Below are 19,187 nucleotides of genomic sequence, written 5' to 3'. Positions count from 1 at the left end.
AAACTCAGTTCTATTCTGATATACACCGCATGTCATATTATACAGCACAATAAAACTGGGGCTGCGGGTTCTTTAAGAGAAGGGAGCAGGCTGCGATAGATTGAAATGCGTGGGCCAATGGATGACCGAATGGCAAGAGTTAGGCAGAAGGGGTGTCTCGACAGCTGCTAAAATCACTCCAGACTCACTGCAACGGAGCTATCTTTCCCAATTAATATTCATGTTTAGCACAGTCAACACTTCATTTTGTTACATATTTTGATACGATGATGTTGAGTCGGCAATGGCCTCTGCCTTTGTAGATGTTGCAATAACAATGCCAGAGAAGAGAGCCGGTATCCGCTTCACGGGAACTTGGGAACTCCTCAAATTGAAGACTTGGCTGTAAGTAGTCTGGCTAACTATTTTTTACATGACCAATAGCCTACTCATCTCTATCGATTAATGTGCAAGTAAATATGTTAAAGATCATGCTACAAGGTGATGGATATGCATTTTAAGACTCCCCCAGAATCTATCCCGATGGATTATTAACAGTGCATTTTAGACTACTCCAGTTCTATATCTTCTGGACAGATAATGGAAACGCTTCGGACGGTGTTGCTCGCGCACTGCTCAAGGAAGTATATTTAAGCTAAAAAATCTGAACACAGACGGGGGCATCATTTCTGCATCCGATACTGCGACGATAAGGAAAACAAATAGCATACTTTTCATCAACACATGAGACGTTTTGAGACGCTAATATGAATACAACAATGGAGCACACTGGAATTGAAGAGGTAAACCAGACGCACCAGCAGCACGAGCCCATCAGCTTTGGAATAGACCAGATTCTGAACAGCACGGACCAGTCTAGCAGCTGTATGCTGCCCAACCGAACCAGCGACACGGATTACACGCTTGCCCCAAACGTTTACACCAATGGCTATAACAGCGTCTATAACCCGGCCTGCTCTATGGCGGCTGGACTCGCAGGTTCCTATAACGTGAATATGAACATGAATGTCAGCATGAACATGAACGTTAACGTTAACGGTGGGAACGCCGGTGGTGTTATCAGGGTGCCAGCTCACAGACCCATGCCACCGAATCCACATCAGCCCCCGCCTACCCATCCACCTGGCCTCGCGGGCGGCATCACCTCAGTGACTTCAATGCCAAGTATGGGAAATGCGGCAAACTTTACCTTCCCGTGGATGGAGAGCAGTCGAAGGTTCGCAAAGGACAGACTCACTGGTAAGATTCATCTAAACTTCTGAAAATGTATGTTTCTGTAGACAACAACAAAAAACATGGCACAAAATGGGAACATTGCTTCGTGGATTTCCCCATAGGCCTATCATATCTGATATATCATTTCCAGTTGAAAAGAGGTTCAAACTTCAATATAATTCGTTTAAAAGTTCACATTTATTTGTTGTTTTTCAGTTTAAGCCACATCCTTGCAAGGAGGGCGTATGCCTAAGCAAAACATTTTAGCATCTTGACGCTGTCAATTAAGAAGGCAGGGTAGGCAATTCTGTGACAGACTCATTTATCAAATCATATGGGCGACTGGGCATATGGCATGATGTGCGACTGGGCATATGGCATGAGGAATTCGATTTTACATCAAGGCCTGTCTACTATATGTATCATATTAGTTCATTTAAAAGGCAAATAAATACTTGCAGGTATTGTTAAGAATAGATGTTGTGTACATTTGTATAATTATATGGTATAATGTCAACCGTTAAGATTGGCTTTCCGTTTAATAGGAGGGAATACATGTGATAAATCACTGGCACCCTAATCAAAATGATAGCTCTCCATAGCCTACAAAATGATAGCTCTCCATAGCCTACAAAATGATAGCTCTCCATAGCCTACAAAATGTACGACATGATTTGAAGAGATTTCTCCCTTTCAAAATGCAATAGAACAGATATATTTCTGAACATAAAATAACACCGTCCAACACCGTCCGAAGAATTTTAATAATAACAACATCAATATCAATATACCTATAATACAATTAATAGGTTGACGCCAATAATTCTAACAATCATAATAATAATATCATAATAATAATAGAATAGAGTATTGCTGTTATTAGGCTATTATTATTATTAGTAGTAGTAGTAGTAGTATTGCTTATTGTAGCAGCCTAATAACAATATGACAATTTGCTATAATAACAACAATAAAAAAACAACCGTTTTCTAGCTTATTATTATCATTATCAGGCCTATGATACATTTACTTTTAGAGGCATATAGTAGCTAAGCTTTGCAGTTGTGGCAATTAGGCCTACTTCTATAGCTCCTTCCAATACAAAATGGGCCCAAAACTAGCGAGTCAGTTTACGGCAAGGTAGGCATTGATGATGCAGGTACGTAAATAATTGCGTCTGGGCTCTACTGGCCCATTTAGGCCTATAGTTGTGTATACAAACGACTATGAGAGAAGATAGCAACACTGTCACTATCAAAGGACACACTTGTTAGGCGTTTTTGACATTTCCCTTTCCACGTTGAACGTCACGACAGTAAATACAAATAATCTATTCGTGTAGGTCTTGAATAAATGCTGTCTTATTTGAATATAACCGTCTTCAACACACTGTTGAACAACTATCCAGTTACGTCCAGCCTAATTGAACCATTGAAATAAAATAAAAAGGGAACATAATTGTGACAAATTCTATACAAACTTTGAAGCATGGCATTTAAACATGTAGCGTACGGCCCGAATTGTTTATTTCATCCATAAACCTTTGAATTTACGTTTATCTTCACCATTGGGGTGTCAAGGTAAATGAGATGACATTGCGAACGCTTCAGGTTTCGCCAAATGTGTTGGCCTATATATGTGACATTGGCAGGTGTAATGCATTATTTATCTACTATCATTCACATAAACAAATTATTTTTGCTGTAGGCCTAAGCACAAATGTAATGGCCTCATTTATCTCACTCAAGTTCAGATTTCTCTTATCTTCACGCGCTTTTAGTTTAAGCTATCATAAGACCCTATTATTGCGTATAATAGGCCTGTACAATTCAGGCGTTTAATCTGTAGAAGAAGAATGAATAAATGAAAGTATTGTGTCTGTAATTGTGAATAGGACTTAGGCCGTACTGTGTATCAATGCCTGCAGGTCCTGAATCATTTGACCAACGTTTTTCTCGCATTTTGGGAAATTGGAAAGTGGCATTTGGTTCAAAATCATTTTTCACGTAGGCTCTAGGTGTCTGGTGTTTTCGATTAGCATAGAAAAAGGCACAACACTAAGGGTTGCATGGGCCATGATAGACCTATATAGGCCTAATGTTTAACATTTTCTAATTCGAGGAACATTTATTTGAACGATTAAGGGAAGAGAAGAACGTGGTAAATTAAATCATAATTCGATGGCCAGCTTTTGGCCTGTACATTTTACAATGACCATAACCTCAGCTACCACTCGGCCGAGATATTAGTTTTTCTGGCATGACGTCACCACATTGAAGACGAAAATTAGGATCATCATGTATTAGCCCTCATTAAATATTAACAATGCTATAGCACAGTGCTTTCCTCATTAATTATTTAAACCAGAACAGATATGTGAACTATAAAATATATTGTGTAAATATGCGTACCTATTGGATTCATAGTCACAAAGGGCCTCTCGTTTAATTTGGTTTATCTTTGGTGTTGGTTATGTAGCCTCATTATTACCCACCAACAAAACTTTATTTTAAGTGAGCACTTTTTGTTAATATTTGTGATCAACATTTGAGAAAAAGGCCTATCTTGAATGTGCTTGAAGTATTTACGGTATAGCCATTTGTCAACATTGTTTGAGACATTTCTTTTTTAAATCACACATCGTAGGCTAATATTTTTGCCATCGATTTCATTTGAGTTTAATATTATAGGGGCCAAATTGTATTTCCACCTTTAAAAATAATCACAAATAAATTCCTTTCGGGAACCCTGATAGGCCTACTAGGCTACAAAAGATAGGACATTAGTTTTAGTTGCTGGATGGACTTAGTTCAGCATTCAGCACCAGTCTTTTTGGTTGACCCAACTTAAATTAATATCTCAAATCGTAAAGCGTTTCTCTGGATACTTGAAATAGACCTCTCCTTTTAAAAATAAATTATTCCCTTTCAAATTGAATTGCAGCGCTGCATTTCACCGCAAGCGTCAAAGCAAGTGAAACAGCGAACAGGCCTAGAATTGGAGATGCGAGATTTGCAACAGACCGGACAGATTGGGAGGCGCTGAAAGGGAATAACACATGCTTTTATGTTAATTGACTTCTTGGCAGTTTGCAAGTTTGAAAAAGCAGAGAAGTGCATAAACAGACGTGTCCCCCTCAAGTCAACAAACATAGTTGTTCTTATGGCTCTATAGGTTCTGTGGAAATGTACTACTTCAGATAAAAATGTAGGCCCTTGGTCTGTTGTTAGTTTCATAGCAACACAGGCTTACCACCAAAGCCATTTAAACTTTTACAATATCTGCATATATTACCACAAAAAAATATATATCCATACTGTAATACACTATAGTCTTGAAGTGAGGTAACAAAGAATACCAATCTATACCCCTATAATCAATGTCTTTTGATGAGATTTCAGCATTAGGAGAGGTAAGTGGTTATCACTCTTTAGAGAACTATAAATACCTTAAAATAACTTGATGACATATAGTTACACAAACCGCGAACAGCTATAACAGTTGTAAATACTATGTAATGTGTACTGCGATTACATTGCACCTGCTTGTTGTACCTGTGCAATGTCCCATAATGGCCAGTGAAATTAGAGCATGCCTTATGTTAATGCATAGAGTAAATCCAATTGTATTCCTGTAGTAGTGTTCTATCTTAGTTAAAAAAAGACCGACCTTCCTCACAAATATATCAATTTAATGATGGCTGCAGTAATTGGATATTAATGGGGAAAGCCGTACTGTTTTTTCTGGAAGTTGCTTCGATTCTCGACTAGTGTGACAGGGGCAAGTGGCTCTGTTTTGCCTCACAGTGAAATAAATAGCAATATATGTTCCTGTTATATTTCAATACCCCGGTTAGAATCCTTTACGGACATATTTATTAGATTGCTACGTATGTAATATCCGCAGTGGGGAAGAGAGGCGCTGTCACAGAAAGGTGTTATTAAGTATATTTGGCTTTATTATATCTCCACGGTAGCATTTAATTTTTTGATATCCTTATGCTAAATCATATTACCCAGGCATCAGATTTAGTATTCTCCACCATTTCCTTTGTCGTCCGTTGGAAAAAAATAAGTTCTCACAGAACAATTCTTGCAATGTTTTCTTCAAAACAAGATACCCACCTTTCAACTAAAAACTAAATAAGATCATTGAATGAAATCAAATGTATAACACTTAACACTTTTGACCACATTCAATTTTCTCTCCTTTATGAAATACATTGATCTTGGGAATTTAATGGTGATGTGGTAGTCAAGTGAAATGTCCTATAGCCTCTGTGGCCATATTTGGTCTTTCTTAGTTATGGGAAACAGTATTTTCTTCAATGAATACAATTATTGTGGTAAACACTCTGACAACTTCTTGCAATATGGGCTGTAATTAAAAGCAATCACATCAAATTATAAAGCCTGTCACTGTAAAGAGGCTGAGGGCTAAATTTAACTAACTGTCTCGTTCCATAAATGTCTGCAGGTTTTGATGACAGACAGGTGTGTTCTGGGCTCTTGGCACACTGCTGCATTTAGTGGAATACTACGACACACTTGGCTCTTTATTTTGGAAGCTGGTCAAAACTAGCAACATCACAGACAAAGTCAAATTAAAACCTATTTCACAACGTCTAGACCTTTTGTCTTTTGTTCTATTTCCACATGAATTAGTCAATCATCATCAATATGAATATTGTTACGTTTCAACTGTTTATTTGGAATACCTTATGTCAGAATTAAAGTTAGGTTGAAGGGAACCTTTAGCATGTTCAACTGGATGGCAGTCTGTAAGCTTGTTACTCTTGGGTTGCATATGAACGTGCTTGTACTGTATGTGCCTGGTCCATTAGCTGGTCCACAGATGGCCTGAAATAGAAGTCTAATGTGGTATTATCTGTACCCAGACCTGCATGTTGAGCCTGGAGCAGACATGCTTGCTCCAAATGTGTGACCTATTCATTTCTATCCTCAGCCAATAAAGGGTTGGACTCTCTCTAGATTAAAAATACTTTTTAAAACACTTTTTCAACACTCAACACTTTGAGTCACTGCAATTGTATTGCAAATGTACCCAATTTACATTTTGTAAGTATTTAAAAAAAATATATATATTGTGTATTTATTTATTTATTATGCCATTAAGGTTTATAACCAATCAGAGAGGTTGGGAGTGATTCAAAATTATTGTTGAGTGCATTATGTGTTGAGTGCATTATCATTTGTGTTTTATCTCATCTCCAGAGTGCCTCTGTGGAAAATACATTTTGATTGCTCACACTGAATTCCGGTTACTAAATTCTCAACACAGTAACATTGGTCCCCCAGGACACATATGGAGATGTTTTCATATGCATTTTGGCTCCTGGTGAGCTCTCTGACAGAACTAGACACATAAACATACTGTAAGACAACAGCTTGTGAGGAACAGGGAAGCCTGCTTCCGATCCCTTCGACAGAAACATCTGTTTTACAGGTTATGTATGTATGACAATAAGGCTTTAGAAGGGATTTATATCCAAACATATTATATTGCGTTTATGAATGTTTACTCATGCCCCCCCCCCCCCCACACACACACACATTCTGAAATTGCATTTTTGTCCCAATGCCAGTTATATCATTGAAATGTGATACAAAACTCCACTTCTAAAACCAAAGTTACGCTGCTGCCTGACGAATAGACAACATGCACAAATAATTTACCTTGGCAAAGTGCTTGAGATTGGTACTTTTCCTTTGTGTCATGTTTTAATTGGTAAAAAAGTTAACAAATGTAGCGTGTACATATCGCCTAAATTACTATGTTTGGCTGGATAGGTTAAAAAGCTAACTGTAATGATTCGGCATCAAACAAAATGTGATACTTTTGGCCTAACCAATCAGTTCAATGGTCCTGTATGGTTCAGTTAGTAAAGCATGTAATTAGCAATGCCAGCGTTGTGGGTTCAATACTAAATGACAAAAAAGACAAACGTAACAAATCCCCATCTTGACAAAATAGCAATGAGAGGTACTTCCAGAGTCCCCCCACCCGACCCCCACAGCTCCATGTGGGTCCCTGACTGTGTCTCCCTTTCTTTAGCGGAGCAGGCAGAGGACAGACAAGCAGGAGACCCCAGTGGGAGGCCAGGAGCCCCCCCGGCCCTGCCAGGCCTCTGCCCTCTCCCCAAGGGGGACATCGGCAGGGTCCCTACCTGGAGCTCTATGGAGACATTAGCCAAACACTATTACCCCGAACTCGCTCACCTGCGAGACACTGGCCCATTTGCAGACTATCCCTTTCGAAAGGGTACTTGTCCAGGTGAGTCACTTCTCTGGTCTTCTTTTACATGTGTCCTTTATCTTGCCCTGGTTTGTCTTCTCCTGGTTTCCATCAGGGGTGTTAAAATACCAAAATGCATAGCTAGGTCCATAGGACAACACTGTATGTACTGAAAAACTGTATGCATTTGTTATGAGAAAGGACTGTTTTCAACTTGTAATCATATTACAAGGGTCAATAGCCAGTGATGAATCATTAAATGTTGGCTAATTCATGGTAAAAAATAAATAAAAACATAGATGATGAAATATTTAATTGAGTTAGGGATGGACAACATAATCACAATTATAAGATGAGTAATCATGCAAGCTAAATATATGGCAAAGAATGGTATATGTCAGAGAAGGTTCTCACTTGACCAAGGTTCATCTCTGGAAAAACAAACTTAGTCTCTCTCTCTCTCTCTCTCTCTCTCTCTCTCTCTCTCTCTCTCTCTCGCTCTCTCTCAGCGGCCCTTTCTCCCTTCTCGGTGACCCGGCGCATCGGCCACCCCTATCAGAACCGGACGCCACCCAAAAGAAAAAAGCCCCGCACCTCATTCAGCCGTGTGCAGATCTGCGAACTTGAGAAACGCTTTCACCGACAGAAGTACCTGGCATCGGCGGAGCGCGCCACCCTGGCCAAGGCCCTGAAGATGACGGACGCACAGGTCAAAACCTGGTTCCAGAACAGGAGGACAAAATGGCGGTAGGGGCCCATTACAGCAATGCATTACAGCAACACACTTCTAGACATTCTTAAACACTGTCTGTATCAACACTCTCAGTGTTAACGTTTTTTTAATTGTCGCTTTTGGACATTTTTTATTTCAAGGGAGGAGATGTTTTTTCCCCCAAATCTGCTTTCCATTGTTCGTGCTGCCTTATGTTTTATGCATTTTGATACATCAGATTAATGCAGGAAGTGTCACAAAGTAACAACTAGGCAGCTGTTTAAATTAGAGTATGGTATAGTATGTGAATTGCTTTGCTTGAGGTGAGCAAGCTTTTGTGATGTTTTAAAGGAATATTCTATGCACCCAAGGCATTTTGTTGTCACAGGGAAACACCTTTTTTGCTTAGCTGAGCTCCTACTTGTTTTTGGAGGCCAATTCCCTTGACCAAGCGAAATTAGCCCTGTTCTTAAAAGGCTCTCTGGAAAGTTGCTGTCCAAAGCAATATTGAAACACTAGTCTGAATAATTGATTGCATTGTCCATGGCCGAAACTCTTCCCCCTAATTCACTCAAACGGTTGTTTATGGTCGTTTGAAATGAATGAGTGGACATTGAAATTATATGCCTTACCTTTATTGAACCTTTGACGTAAACAAGGAACTAAAGGGAATGCATGTACTGTAGTAGTCATTCCTGTACATCTGAGTCATCTTGAATCATAGACTCTGTGATCAGATAGTGGTCATTCACTGAGATCCAACTGATCTGGCTGACCTTCACCTGATGTGGACAAGGATGTCTTGTTGTTGTCCATATTGTGTACAGCGCATGGGGTTGTAGGTCATTAAATGCCGTACGAAATCCAATAGCAATAATTGGATTCGTGATGTGACTCACCTTTGAAAAGCTGGCAAATTATGCATTTCAATACCAGGTGGAAAAGTAAAGCCTGGGATCCTATTTCAATAGGTATTCATGTGCCAGGTGTCAACACAGGGCCATGTTTTCTACAGAAACATGAAAAAAAGAATGTCTAAATGACACATCATGAATAACCAGGGAATTGGCTAACTCACTTTCCTAATTTCCAAGCTAGTTTTGGTGTGATTTTTTTATATTTCCCCATAGTGTGTTGATAGGATGTGCATGAAAGATGTATTTGTGTCACAGCTACGCTAGTAACAAGCAAATGATCAAATGAACAGCAGCGAAATCGGATTACGATAATGTAGTTAACAATAATGTGTGGCTAATGGAAGGAGGATGATGTGTATAAAACAATATTTTAGAGGTGTTTTTCTGACTGTGCTGCACATGCAGGCCTAACCATCACATGGAAATACACTATATATACAAAAGTATGTGGACACTCCTTCAAATGAGTGGAATCATATATTTCAGCCACACCCGTTGCTGACAGGTGTATAAAATCTAGCACACAGCCATGCAATCTCTATAGACAAACATTGGCAGTTGAATGGCCTTACTGAAGAGCTCAATGACTTTCAATGTGGCACCGTCATAGGATTCCACCTTTCCAACAAGTCAGTTCGTCAAATTTCTGCTCTGCTAGTGCTGTCCCGGTCAATTGTAAGTGCTGTTATCATGAAGAGGAAACGTCAGCGAAGTGGTAGGCCACACAAGCTCAAAGAACATGACCGAGGTGTATAAAAATCGTCTGTCCTCGGTTGCAACACTCACTACCGAGTTCCAAACTGCCTCTGGAAGCAATGTCAGCACAAGAACTGTTCGTCGGGAGCTTTATTAAATGGGTTTCCATGACCGAGCAGCCTAAGATCACCATGTGCAATGCCAAGCTTTGGCTGGAGTGGTGTAAAGCTTGCCGTCATTGGACTCTGGAGCAACTGTAAAGTATGGTGGAGGAGGAATAATGGTCTGGGGCTGTTTTTCATGGTTCGGGCTAGGCCCCTTAATTCCAGTGAAGTGAAATCTTAACACTACAGCATACAATAACATTCTAGATGATTCTGTGCTTCCAACTTTGTGGCAACAGTTTGGGGAAGGGCCTTTCCTGTTTCAGCATGACAATGCCCTCAAAGCGAGGTCCATACAGAAATGGTTTGTTGAGATTGGTGTGGAAGAACTTGACTGGCCTGCACAGAGCCTGGACCTCAACCCCATCGAACACCTTTGGGATGAATTGGAACACCGACTGCGAGCCAGGCCTAATCGCCCAACATCAGTGCCTGACCTCACTAATGCTCTTGTAGCAAGTCTCCGCAGCAATGTTCCAACATCTAGTGGAAAGCCTTCCCAGAAGAGTGGAGGCTGTTATAGCAGCAAAGGGGAGACCAACTCCATATTAATGCCCATGATTTTGGAATGAGATGTTCGATGAGCAGGTGTCCATCCACATACTTTTGGTCATGTAGTGTACATACAGCATAATATCCATTTAAGATTGACATACATCCAGGGCCGTAACCAGTGTCTGAGTTTTAGTGAGGTCCTAAAATTATATTTAGAGAACAAGCAAAAAGTACCCCATCCATTATCACATTGGTTTCTGTAGCTTTATCCACCTCAGTCGATCTACAAACACATAAGCTGTGTTCGAATACTCATACTAACCACACTAACCATACTATTTGTGATGTAAATTGAGTATGTAGTATGCTTATTGGTCATAGCATGGATAGAGTTAGTATGCCATAAGTTCCCGGATGTCGTACTACATTCGCCAAAATACGAAGTACACAAGCAGTGGACACTATTTCCGTGATTTTAGGGCCCGTAATGCAATTTTTCAGAAAATGGGCTTGGCATCACATTGTTTTCAGATTTGAAGAAAATGGCGGAAAATATGCAGCCGAAGTCCGACGAGAGCGGATACAAATTCATTGCTTTAACTAATTATGACAAATCTAAAGAAAATGTTGAGCAATGTAATAAAGTAATGACTTTTCAAATAAATTACGCTACACGTTATGTTGGCTGACAATTTGTTGGCTACGCTGTCCTTATGAACTGCAGGGCATATCATTACAGCAGTAGGTACCGGTATGTTAGCTAGCTACCTAACGTTAGTTGGCTACTAATACATTGAACTTGCCAATATATTCACTATATGCTATCTAACTAACTACCCAAAGTTTATTGACTTGATAATTCGCGTCATTCTTAGCTAAGTGGTAGAGTCGTTGTGTGTTCTCAATGGACATGAGTTCACTCTGGCTATTTACTCCGATTTCAGAGCACTCTCCCAGAGTGCAGAATAACTGATGAATTTACAAATGCCTGTTGAATATGGCCGGTGTCAGTAACCAGCTAGCAAGAGGGGGCATAGCAACAGCATCAACTTCCAGGCGTAGCGCTAGTATGCACAATTGAAAGGATACCGTTCATTTACAGTATACTAGAATTAACTAATAGTATATAGTATGTAGTATATACTCATTAAGTATGTAGTATACAGTAGGTTTGTATGGGTATTCGAACACAGCTATAGCCTATTAGCTATACAATTAGCCACTACATATTAACTAACATAAATTCAGCACCGGGATTAAAAGTATAATTTAATATGTACAGAGGGATCTGTTAACAGAAAAAGTATTTTCTTAACAAAAAGTAAACAAATGAGTTTGCTTTACAGATTTTTGTTGTTGTTGCAATTTTAAAGCTATTTTCCTGCAATTCTGTACATTTTGCCATTCCTTCGGAAAGTATTCATACCCCTTGACTTGTTCCAAATTTTGTTCTGTTACAGCCTGAATTCAAAATGGATTAAAAAAAAGATAATTCCACTTATCTACACACAATACCCCATAATGACAAAGTGAAAACATGTTTTGAGAAATGTCATTTACATAAGTATTTACTAGAAGCACCTTTGGCAGCAATTACAGCTGTGAGTCTTTCTGGGTACGTTTCCAACATTTGTCCATTATTATTTTCAAAATTCTTCAAGCTCTGTCAAATTGGTTGTTGATCGTTGATAGACAACCATTTTCAGGTCTTGCCATAGATTTCCAAGTAAATTTAAGTCAAAACTGTAACTCAGCTACTCAGGAACATTCACTGTCTTCTTGGTAGGCAACTCCAATGCAGATTTGGCCTTGTGTTTTATGTTATTGTCCTGCTGAAAGGTGAATTAATCTTCCAGTGTTTGGTGGGAAGCAGACTGAACAAGGTTTTCCTCTAAGATTTTTCCTTTGCTTAGCTCCATTCCATTGATTTTTTATCCTGAAAAACTTCCCAGTCCTTAACGATTACAAATATATCCATAACATGATGCAGCCATCTATATGCTTGAAAATATGGAGAGTGGTACTCAGTAATGTGTTGTATTGGATTTGCCCCAAACGTAACACTTTATATTCAGGACAAACCTGCTTTGACACATTTACTATTTTAGTGCCTTGTTGCAAATAGAATGCATGTTTTAGATTTTTTTTAAATTCTGTACAGGCTTCCTTCTTTTCACTCTATCAATTATGTTAGTATTGTGGGGTAACCACAATGTTGTTGATCCATCCTCAGTTTTCTCCTATTACAGCTATTAATATCTGTAACGGTTTGAAAGTCACCATTGGCCTCATGGTGAAATCCCTGAGCGGTTTCCTTCCTCTCCGACAACTGAGTTAGGAAGGATGCCTGTATCTTTGTAGTGACTGGGTGTATTGATACACCATCGAAAGTGTAATTAATAGCTTCACCATGCTCAAAGGGATATTCAATGTCTGTTATTTTTTTTACCAATAGGTGCAACCTGGTCTCAGTGCATTTCGTATTATTCTGTATGTAAATCCGAGAAACTCCTTTAGTATTATATGTAACGTTTCGTATGGAATGTATTAATTTACCCCATAATGACAAAGCAAAAACAGGTTTTAAAGATTTTTTCAAATGATCACATTTACATAAGTATTCAGAGCCTTTTCTCAGTACCTTGTTGAACCACATTTAGCAGTGATTACAGAATTGAGTACATCTGTATTTGGGGAGTTTATTCCATTCTTCTCTGCACATCCTCTCAAATTCTCTCAGGTTGGATGGGGAGCGTTGCTGCACAGCTATTTTCAGGTCTCTCCAAAGATGTTCAATAGGGTTCAAATCCAGGCTCTGGCTAAGCCACTCCAGGACATTGAGAGACTTGTCCCGAAGCCACTCCTGCGGTGTCTTGGTTGTGTGCTTAGGGTTGTTGTCCTGTTGGAAGGTGAACCTTTTCCCCAGTCTGAGGTCCTGAACACTCTGGAGCAGATTTTCATCAAGGACCTCTCTGTAATTTGCTCCGTTCATCTTTCCCTCGATTCTAACTAGTCTCCCAGTCCCTGCCGCTGAAAAACATCCCCACAGCATAATGCTGCCACCTCCCTTCACTGTAGGGATGGTGCCAGGTTGCCTCCAGATATGACGATTGGCATTCAGACCAAAAAGTTCAATCTTGGTTTCATCAGACTCAAGAATCTTGTTTCTCATGGTCTGAAAGTTTTTAGGTGCCTTTTGGCCAACTCCAAGTGGGCTGTCATGTGCCTTTAACTGAGGAGTGGCTTCCATCTGGCCACTTCACCATCAAGGCCTGATTGGTGGAATGCGGCAGAGATGGTTGTCTTTCTGGAAGGTTCTCCCATCTCCACAGAGGAACTCTGTCAGAGTGACCATTGGGTTCTTGGTCACCTCCCTGACTAAGGCCCTTCTCCCCCGATTTTGCTCAGTTTGGCCGGGCAGCCAGCTCTAGGAAGAATTTTGGTTGTTCCAAACTTCTTCAATTTAACAATAATGGAGACAACTGTATTTTTGGGGACCTTCAATGCTGCAGACATTTTTGCTATCTTCCACAGATCTGTTGCCTCAATACATTCCTGTCTCGGAGCTCTACGGACAATTCCTTAAACCTCATGGCTTGGTTTTTGCTCTGACATGTACTGTCAACTGTGGGACCTTAGATAGACAGGTGTGTGCCTTTGCAAATCATATCCAATCAATTGAATTTACCACAGGTGGACTCCAATCAAGTTGTAGAAACATGTCAAGGATGATCAATGGAAAGAGGATGCACATGAGCTCAATTTTGAGTCTCATAGCAAAAGGTCTGAATAGTTATGTAAATAAGGTATTTATGTATTTTATGTTAAATACATTTGCAAAAATCAAAAATCAAAATTGTTTTCATTTTTGTCATCATAGCGTATTGTGTGTAAATTGATGGGGATTTTTTTTTGAATTTAATACATTTTAGAATAAGGCTGTAATGTAACAAAATGTGGAAAAAGTCAAGAGTACTGATTACTTTCCGAATGCAATGTATGTTACAAATTATAGCTAGGTGGCTAACGTTAGCTAGGCTAGGTGTTAGGGGTTAGGGTTAAGTTTAGGAGTTATGTTAAAGGGTTAAGGTTAGGGTTAGGGGAAGAGTTAGCTAGACACATTAAGGTTAGGGCTTGGGGAAGGATTACCTGAAAGGGTTAAGGTTAGGTTTAGGATTAGGGGAAGGGTTAAGTAGTTGCAAAGTAGTTAAAAATTAGTAAGTAGTTGTATAGTTGCTAATTAGTTAAAATGCTAAAGTTGTCAGTGATGAGATTCAAACTCACAACGTAAGTAGTTGCAAAGTAGCTAAAAAGTAGTTAAAAAGTTGCTAATTAATTAAAATGCTAAAGTTGTCCGTGATGAGATGCGAACTCGCAACCTTTAGGTTGCTAGACGTTCACGTTATCTGTATTATGTAGCCATACCAAACGTAACATATCATACTAATTTGAGTGTCCCAGGTTTACTTTTACTATGTTACGTCTAGTCTATGAGACCAGGCCTAGAGGTGCCCTTCTTTGTGTGGCATTGGAACACCTCCCTGGTCTTTGTGGTTGAATCTGTGTTTGAAATTCATTGCTCGACTGAGGGACCTTACAGATAATTGTATGAGTAGGGTACAGAGATGAGATAGTCATTCAAAAATCATGTAGTCCATGCAACTCATTATGTGACTTGTAAAGCCAATGTTTACACCTGAACTTATGTAGGCTTGCCATAACAAAGGGGTTGAATACTTATTGACTCAAAACATTTCATATTTCATCTTTAATGAATTTACAATATGAATATTTAGGCACTGTTTTGACAACAACAACAAAAATATCTTCTTCCCACTGTGGAACCAGGAGACAGACAGCCGAGGAGCGCGAGGCAGAGAGACAGCAGGCCAACCGTCTGATGCTGCAGCTCCAACAGGAGGCCTTTCAGAAGACCCTGAGCCAGCCCCTGCAGCAGGACCCCTTGTGCCTGCACAACTCCTCCTTGTACGCCCTACAGAACCTACAGCCCTGGGCGGAGGACAACAAGGTGACCTCCGTCACCTCCCTGGCATCTGTGGTCTGACTGACCGTGTGTGTGCGTGCATGTGTGTGTGTCGGGGGGAATGGTGTGTGTGCATCTGTGTAATTCATAATAAGAATATAATAGTAATGTTGAGGATTTTTCTAAATGTGGGTGGGCCATTTGTTGGGGAGGGACCACATATCTACAGTAGACGGATACACATTAAAATGCATTTTATGCACTGTTGCATTGTGGAATTGTACAGTAATATGTTTTGTTATTTAACGTGCATAACAACCGACAATAAGGACAAGGAGGAAACCTATAGTATATGACGTTTTCTCTATGTATTTCTTTATAAACCACGTATTCTCTTTTATAGATCATATGTGGACTTCTTGGCGTGGACAGACATACATTTAGTTCCACTGAAATGGACAATGATCAATGAGTCTTCTAAGTTTTTTCAGACCTGATTCTGTCAAGTAATTTTCCTACCTTACACTAGATTTTCACTCTCCCTTCAGCTGTCGGTCTAAACAGAGGACGGAGCTAAATCCTACCAGAAATCTAACGGACACATCAGTAGATGCCTACCATCAAGACTGTCCTGTTGCCAACAGGGAAGCACTGACTCTCAGCCATATGGCAACAAACCTGGATCTGATTCCTTTAACTGGATCGGATTCCTCTAACTGGATCTAATTCCTTTGCGTTTGGCTTTGTACAATGTAGTAATGCATGTTTCCGATATTTCTGTGTGCACTTGGAATTGCCGTTGAAGTCACCAGCTTTCCAGGTGGATCCCTTCCCTGACTGCAGTTTGCAAGTGGTATTGTGGAATATCTCTTCGAGGATTCCTCATAACTTACTACATTTAAAGGTGTTTTATATTAAATGATATTGTGACTTTTTGAAAAGATGATCAAAATTGAAAGCCTCTTTTGTTGTTGTGTCTTGTGGTTTCTTTCACCAGAGAGGACAACTGCATCATTTCACAAAATCACACCTCCCAAACTAAGTGTCCTTTACTCTAACAACCTAATGTTGTTGATTATTACACACTTATTTGCATCTTTCAGTGTTATTCTTTCATTTCAATATTCCATCCTTTATGACAACTTCCTCTCCATAGCCAAACCAGCAGGGCATGTTTCATATAACACCAGAAAGGCTGTATAAAGTTTTACACAGCCTGCTTTTATCAGTAAAGTGAGAGTTACTACCGCATATACAATTTAGTGCAACAATGGTTTTTGTGAGACTGCTTGGATGCTATTGATGTAATGATTAGCCTAACTCAACACATTTTCTGTGAAACGAGGCCTAGGTGGGAGGTTTTCTGAACAGTTTGTTCTAAAACGCTAGACCTTGTCGGTAGAAGTGTCGGTGATGTCTGTGAACCATGTCCACCCATAAACTGGACAGTCGTCAACATCCAATAACGTCCATGTCAAGTCAAAACAAAAAGGTCCTATCTGAAGGCACAAAACACTGCTAATCTAGATAGATCTCTTGGGTGGGGCATATATAACTGCATTTCTCTTGTATGTAAAGGAGCTTCACTCTCTCTACTTCACATAGATCACAGATGGTTTTCCACACCCAGGAAGTAGTACTTTTCCACTGTTCAGTGTTCCCATGTTGTACTGTTTACAAAAAGTCCATACAACGCATCAGTCATTGATATCAAGAGAATCTGGAGAACCTTCCTAGTTCAAAACAACTGTCAGCCATCCTTTCTGCGCAGAGATGGCATGTTTTTTCAGTTTCGAGAGCGTCTCACCTGGTTGAGATCCTGTCAACAGCAGGCAGTTGTCCAGGTGACGCCTACTCAACCCCCATTTCCTCTGCCCAGACCTTGGGCCTCTTTCATCCTGCTGTCTCCAATGCCATGAAGACGTGACTTGGCCCATTTTACAAAAATTCCTCATCCTTACTGTTTTCAGAACCATGCACTGTGTTTTGCTACAGGTGCTTAAAGAGGCTGAGTGTGTTTTTTTTTTATACCTCTCCGCCAAAAATAGCCTCATCCATTTCCAATAAAATGTCTTCACACAAAAACAAGTTTTGGAACAGGGCACCAAAATATTACTCTGCAATATGTCACATGTTATAAGTTTCACTCTACCATTTTCTATTCATTCATTTTCCAGTTTCGTAAAGTGTATTGAAAAGCAAAAAACAACATGGTCAGTTGTGATTTTGGATCCATTTACAGAATAAAAGGCCTATATAAAATACACGTTTTGGATACTATACCAGCATTCACCCAACCTCTTTAGCTGCCTTTGTGTAAATGAAACCTGTTAATAGATAAACACATAAACAAGTGGTTCACACTGAGAGAAGTATCGAAGACCTCGTTTAATTGTCGAATTTGTTCCAACACTCAATCTGTTGAGCGTGTGAGGAAACCCAAAACCTTATGTTACGGTTGAGTTCCTTTGTCCTCTGCCTCAACCCTCAACGGGATCCGGCGTCTTTAGTAGCATGTATGAATTCAAAATACTTATGAATGACTCACAAATGTTTTGCACTGAAGATTTGCTTCGGTGGGAAGAAGTCAACACACATCAACGACAAACCAATCCATAGGTCTCACAGGAGATTGGGATCTTTATTGTTTTCTTTTCAACAGATATAATCTGTGAAAAAATGTTTTAGGCTTTTATCTTGTCCTGATCTAAATGATTAAGAATAGGATCACAATAATACTAAATCCAAATGTATTTATGTTTATCAAACAAAATGGATTTATTGTAGTATTACAAGTTTGGGCTCTCCTGAAGGTTTATGTAGCTATTTACCAAGGGAATATGTACAGTGAGCATGTTGTCACCAACCCAGAGAAATAAGTAGCATTAGTTTTCAGTGTTTTTTTTAACACACAAAGACAAGCTAGCCTACTGCATCATATGATATTTTACGTAAAATAGAATCTGACATGTGGAATGGAGGAGCCACCTTGTGGTAGGGACAGTAGTTTTTTGTGGCATCAGTCCAGAGTTACCTGATCGTGCTGACACAAGTACTCTTATGATTCAGAGGGCACCTGGAAGAAAAAGTGTTGATTGAGTGCAGCGGCCATGTATCGCCTGTATAAAGGGCTTTTGAGACAAGCCAGAGCAGACTTTGCTGCACAAACAAGACTTCAAACCACATGCATGAAAAGCCGCCATTCCTTGATACGGGTCAGTCACCTTAATGACTGCTCTGTTCGTATGGAGTCTTAGCAAAATACTTGAACCAGCATAAGGTTGCAACGCCAATTATCACCATCACCGTCACTTTTAAAAGAGAAGGACAGCTGACAAACCAACAATAACATGTAATTGATGTAGAAGAAACAAAAATGTCAAATCCTTAATAGGAATGAAGAATACATTAATGTGAACCCTTAAAAGTGGTCCTGTTCTTTTGACCCACGGCAACACTTTACATTAACTTGGTCTTGTACCTAGTAGTGACATTGTTATTTTTACACAACAACACTGAATTAACATGTTGTAGATAGTATTTTTGTTTTGCATAGCAATGGCGTTGAGTGATTTCTGTAATTAGAGAAATATGCACAGATCCTTATTGCAAACACTACTTCATTACTGTGCAATAACAAAAGTAGTAATGCTATTGTAGTAGATAGTGTTACAACACAAGTATAAACGCAATTGTATGTCATGTAAAGTGTTACATACCATTACAAAACAGCAGTATCATACATACAG

The 19,187-nt window shown here is 39.5% G+C and overlaps 1 protein-coding gene across 3 annotated transcripts; it reads left to right on the top strand.

Moving 5' to 3' along the window:
* The first annotated feature begins 108 nt into the window (after window positions 1-108).
* LOC106611621 (T-cell leukemia homeobox protein 1) lies at window positions 109-16,401 on the top strand. Of its 3 annotated transcripts, none has more exons than XM_014212018.2 (5): window positions 116-1,239; window positions 7,291-7,509; window positions 7,980-8,217; window positions 15,303-15,483; window positions 15,842-16,401. In XM_014212018.2, exons 1-5 carry the CDS (start codon window positions 747-749, stop codon window positions 15,908-15,910), a joined length of 1,200 nt encoding a protein of 399 aa, XP_014067493.1. In that variant the 5' UTR covers window positions 116-746; the 3' UTR covers window positions 15,911-16,401. The 3 variants fall into 3 exon arrangements, with proteins under 3 accessions (XP_014067495.1, XP_014067493.1, XP_014067494.1); XM_014212019.2 differs by having other exon boundaries at window positions 118-1,239; window positions 15,987-16,401; XM_014212020.2 differs by lacking the exon at window positions 7,291-7,509 and having other exon boundaries at window positions 109-1,239.
* The last annotated feature ends 2,786 nt before the right edge of the window (window positions 16,402-19,187 follow it).

Source organism: Salmo salar, chromosome ssa09 (assembly GCF_905237065.1).
Source record: "Salmo salar chromosome ssa09, Ssal_v3.1, whole genome shotgun sequence".
Taxonomy (NCBI): Eukaryota; Metazoa; Chordata; class Actinopteri; order Salmoniformes; family Salmonidae; genus Salmo; species Salmo salar.
The sequence above is the reverse complement of the archived record's forward strand: the minus strand, read 5'-3'. Positions and strand labels throughout refer to the sequence as shown.

Bases quoted from the DNA above. Each gene is read 5' to 3' on its own strand.
- LOC106611621 (XM_014212018.2), top strand. From the start codon at position 747: ATGAATACAACAATGGAGCACACTGGAATTGAAGAGGTAAACCAGACG. The intron at 1,240-7,290 runs GTAAGATTCATC...CCCTTTCTTTAG, and splicing joins CGCAAAGGACAGACTCACTG to CGGAGCAGGCAGAGGACAGA. The intron at 8,218-15,302 runs GTAGGGGCCCAT...CTGTGGAACCAG, and splicing joins AACAGGAGGACAAAATGGCG to GAGACAGACAGCCGAGGAGC.